The sequence below is a fragment of the Nicotiana attenuata genome, unplaced genomic scaffold (genome assembly GCF_001879085.1).
Source record: "Nicotiana attenuata strain UT unplaced genomic scaffold, NIATTr2, whole genome shotgun sequence".
Taxonomy (NCBI): Eukaryota; Viridiplantae; Streptophyta; class Magnoliopsida; order Solanales; family Solanaceae; genus Nicotiana; species Nicotiana attenuata.
In genome coordinates, this window is record NW_017673435.1 from 45,807 (window position 1) to 50,412 (window position 4,606).

Here is a 4,606-nt window from a genome sequence, read left to right on the forward strand (position 1 = left end):
TATCCTGAAGATAGAGTAAAAGAGGTTTTGTTTTTATGATCAAGCTAGCAAGCTCTTGTTTGGTTGAAACTCCGAAACCAAGGCCAACAATGCACTTCATTCGTCAATGTATACAGTATAATGATATTTGTTTCTAAGAGAGACGATTATGTAACAAACCAACATCTCAATTCTCATTAAACATGTTTGCATAAAGCCTCTTTTTAAACAGATATCACATGAGATGCATTAAAAGCCTCTTTTTAAACAGATATCAGAGCTGGATATTTTTAGCAGAGGAATAGAAAATGTTAAATTAAGCCTTTACCGCTCTTACCTACCCTTCTCCTGCACTACTGATGTCTGCTGCGTACTAATTAAATACAGGCTAAAACTCACCACACATTCCTTCATCACTTCCATTTTTAACTATGTTTAAAACGTCAACATACTTGTAACTAGTTCATTAATTTATTGACCTAGGTGGCACATGTTCTGTTTCTTTACGCCATTAATTAGAAACTTCTTACTTTAGAGGATAACTTTGTGTTCATATATATGTGAAGCTACTCACTCTGTAGACTATATATAGGAAATATAATTAAACTCTGTAAAACATTGTTTTCGATCTCTTCAAGTAACTGAGAAGAAAAAATGGCAATTGGGGGCATTTCTGTTGAAGGACAAGATAGCGATAACGGGAAGATAACATTCGCCGTTGTCATCACTAGCATTGTTGCTGCATCAGGTGGCCTCATTTTCGGATTTGATATTGGAATTTCAGGTAAATGTGTTTTTCTTCTAATTTTATGGATTCCACTCCAACTTTTTCGTTAGGGGTCTGCACCTGATGATCAACAGTGTTTCTTATGAGAAATCCCTACAAAGAAGGGCTGATCCTCATTTGATTTAACTTATGCATACAGAGTATATATAAAATTTACACTATTATTGTATGCTGAAGTAATTTGTTTTTTTTTTTCCATCTTACTGATTTCACTTTTTATGGTCTCGTCATCTTTAACTTTTACATAGTACTAGTGTAACACTAAAAAAAAAAAAGGCAGCTCGGTGCACTAAGTTCCCGCTATATGCGGAGTTCAGGGAAGGGCCGGACCACATGGGTCTATTGTATGCAGTTTTACCCTGCATTTGTGCAAGAGGTTGTTTCCATGGCTCGAACCCGTAACCTCCTGGTCACATGGCAGCAATTTTAGTAACTCCATAAAGTCATACTAAAATAACTATTGGTTATCCATATTCAAGGAAAGAAAAGAGACATTTTATTTCAGGTAAACAAGTTTCCAGGAAATTATAGGAACAACTGTGTTGACATTGTGTCATTCCTTCGTGAACCAGAATACCAGCCTGATACATAAACTAAATAAAAAAAAATGAGAGAACAAAAAGAGAATTGACCATTTCCAATACGGACCCGTAATTTCTATGCTGTGTAAGCCATATATCTTCACAAATACTCAATCCCTTTTATTTGTACAAATCAGGAGGAGTGACAACAATGAGGCCATTCCTTGAAAAATTCTTCCCATCAATACTGAAGAAGGTAGCATCTGCTGGTGCTGAAACAAACGTGTATTGTGTATACGACAGCGAGGTTTTAACAGCGTTTACTTCATCACTCTACATTGCTGGCTTGGTTGCGTCTCTCGTAGCTGGTCGCCTCACGGCCGACATAGGACGAAGAAACATAATGGTAGTAGGAGGCTGCACTTTCTTTGCTGGTGCTGCTATGAATGGTGCTGCTCAAAATATTTCTATGCTCATTTTGGGCCGCATTTTGCTAGGCTGTGGTGTTGGCTTTACTAACCAGGTAGCCTCTTCCCCAGCCTACACTTTCTAGACACAATCCTGTCTTCCCATGAACTAAAATCAAGACTTATGTAGTAATTTAACTTTCTTTTTAATTATGTATTCCTTTGAAGGCTACTCCTGTATATCTCTCAGAAATGGCACCTTCAAAATGGCGAGGTGCATTCAGCACAGGCTTCCAATTCTTCATAGGCCTTGGTGTTGTTATTGCGAATTGCATAAACTATGCCACCTCTAAGCTCAGCTGGGGATGGCGCCTCTCCCTCGGCCTGGCTGTTGTTCCAGCCGCGACAATGACCATAGGTGCACTTCTCATTTATTTTTGTTCATTTTCTCTTTTACATATAATAGTGGCATCTGGACCAGCTTGTCCGCTCCTCAACTATTTCACTGCCTATATGCTATTTCCCATTAGTACAGGAACAGTGTATATCATGTACTAAGCGTTTTTTAATCTCTCCTGAGAATTGAACCATGATACTTCATAAAAAACAAGGGATCTACACAAATAGCCGGCCATATTCACTATTTTGTTTAGCCATATACATAGATTATACATTAATTATACACGATTATACATATATAATATATGAACTATGCATATATTATAACTCCACCGGCTATTTTTAGTTTAAGTGGTTGGGTGGGCTGCTATTTGAGTTAATTCTTCTACTCCCTCCGATTCACATTAAGTGTCTAATTTGCTTTTTCATTTTGGTTCAAAATAAGTGTCCAGTTATGTAATCAAGAAAGAATTCAATTTGTTTTTACAAAATAACCCCTATGTACATATCCCTAAAATATTTTCTTACTCCTCACATTAAATGTTTAATTAGGGGTAATTTAGTCATAGTAGGTATTTTTGTATAGAATTTAGTATTTTCTTAATGGGCGTGCTAAAAGCAAATTGGACACTTATTGTGAACCAGAGGGAGTATTTATTACACTTTATTGACACTAAGTCACACTTTTGGGTGCAGGTGCACTTATCATTTCAGACACACCTAGCAGCCTAGTTGAGCGTGGAAAATTGGAGCAGGCAAAACAATCTCTAGCAAAAGTTCGAGGAACCAATAACAACACTGAAATTGAAGCTGAGTTAGCTGATCTTATTAAATCTAGTGAAATTGCAAGAGCTTCAAAGGAAGAGCCTTTTGTAACAATCTTTAAGAGACAACATCGGCCTCATTTGGTCATGTCCATTGCCATACCATTTTTCCAGCAAATGACTGGGATTAATATCATTGCATTCTATGCCCCTGTCCTTTTTCGATCTGTTGGTTTTGGGAATAACTCGGCTCTACTTGGTGCTGTTATACTTGGATTAGTCAATCTTGGTTCAATCCTTGTCTCTACTGGTATTGTTGATCGCTTTGGTCGGAGATTTCTCTTCATACTGGGTGGAGTACAAATGCTCTTTTGCCAGGTGCGTGCTTAACTAATAGTAGCCAATTGAGACAACGCATTATGCACCCTAATATCCAAGATAAAACTCAAGCAATAATTAGTTGATGAGTTAATATGTTTTGTGCATGGATAGTGTATAAATTGTTTACATCATCAGGTTAAATTGGCTTACAACAATATGTAATTTTTCATAACAAGTCAGATAAGGTAACCTGAAAAATAGAGTAATAACCTACTATAACCAGTTAAATTGCAATAATAGCGTAAAATTCTTGATATTGTCAGTGTATATAAGTTAAATTCTTAGAGAGTCTTAAATTCTATAAGCTGAGGATGTATTGTTTTGTTGCACTCTCAAGTTAAGTTGACATGTAATAACATATAAGTGCGAGCTTTTAACAAATTATATGGTAACCAATCAAGAAAATAGAGTTAATATAAAATTATACTTGTATCAGAAAAATATTTGTACTGCCAGTGTGTATAACTTAGATGATCCTTATGCTAATTACGCGATTGGCTTAATGTTGATGAAGGTAGCAATTGCTTCTACACTTGCAGCTTCAATAGGTGAAAATGGAAGCAAACACATTAGCAAGCAATATGCTGCCTTAGTACTTGCCCTGATGTGCATCTATGCTGCTGGTTTTGGTTGGTCATGGGGTCCTCTAAGTTGGCTCATTCCAAGCGAAATATTTCCGATGAACATTCGATCGACGGGGCAGAGCATAAGTGTGGCTATGAACTTTGCAACCACATTTGTGTTGTCTCAAACATTTTTGGCAATGCTTTGTCACTTCAAGTATGGGGCTTTCTTGTTCTTTTCTGGTTGGATTGCTGTTATGACCATTTTTATTGTGATGTTTATGCCAGAGACCAAAGGTGTTGCTTTGAATTCCATGCATCAAGTGTGGGAGCGGCACTGGTTTTGGGGTAGATATGTTAAAGATCAGAGCTAGTGCCGCAACAGAGTGAGCAAAGAAGTTGAATGGAATATACAAAAGTTTTATACTGTTAGATGCTCCTGTGATCTAGAAAGAGGAATTTTATCATAAGTGGATCATGATAAAGATATAATTAAGTAAATAAAAGTATTTTTTCTCTAACAGATATAACTTTATATTTGCAATAAGATTAACTCAGAATTTTAAGTTAGCGTTTGCTAAATATTATTCACTTACTATTTCTTTTTATAACCAGTGTACCCAATTTTTGAAAATGTTCGCGACCATGCTTGATAAATGTATTATAAGGAAAGTAATACATTTATTATAACAAAAAATACATTTATTATATGTATTCCATTGATTTTACTCAATATGGATTTAGGTTATTCATATACAAAGTGCAAGAACAGACTTAGTGCAGAAATATTAAAAGGCATCGAAGA

The 4,606-nt window shown here is 36.0% G+C and overlaps 1 protein-coding gene across 1 annotated transcript; it reads left to right on the forward strand.

Moving 5' to 3' along the window:
• Positions 1-312: 312 nt before the first annotated feature.
• LOC109216381 (sugar transport protein 5) lies at positions 313-4,391 on the forward strand. The gene is made up of 5 exons (XM_019380529.1): positions 313-763; positions 1,485-1,810; positions 1,923-2,112; positions 2,790-3,235; positions 3,753-4,391. Exons 1-5 carry the CDS (start codon positions 634-636, stop codon positions 4,173-4,175), a joined length of 1,515 nt encoding a protein of 504 aa, XP_019236074.1. The 5' UTR covers positions 313-633; the 3' UTR covers positions 4,176-4,391.
• The last annotated feature ends 215 nt before the right edge of the window (positions 4,392-4,606 follow it).

Excerpts from the sequence above, each read along its gene's own strand:
- LOC109216381 (XM_019380529.1), top strand. The coding sequence starts at position 634 with ATGGCAATTGGGGGCATTTCTGTTGAAGGACAAGATAGCGATAACGGG. Across the intron at positions 764-1,484 it reads ATTTGATATTGGAATTTCAG|GAGGAGTGACAACAATGAGG; the intron begins GTAAATGTGTTT and ends TGTACAAATCAG. Across the intron at positions 1,811-1,922 it reads GTGTTGGCTTTACTAACCAG|GCTACTCCTGTATATCTCTC; the intron begins GTAGCCTCTTCC and ends ATTCCTTTGAAG.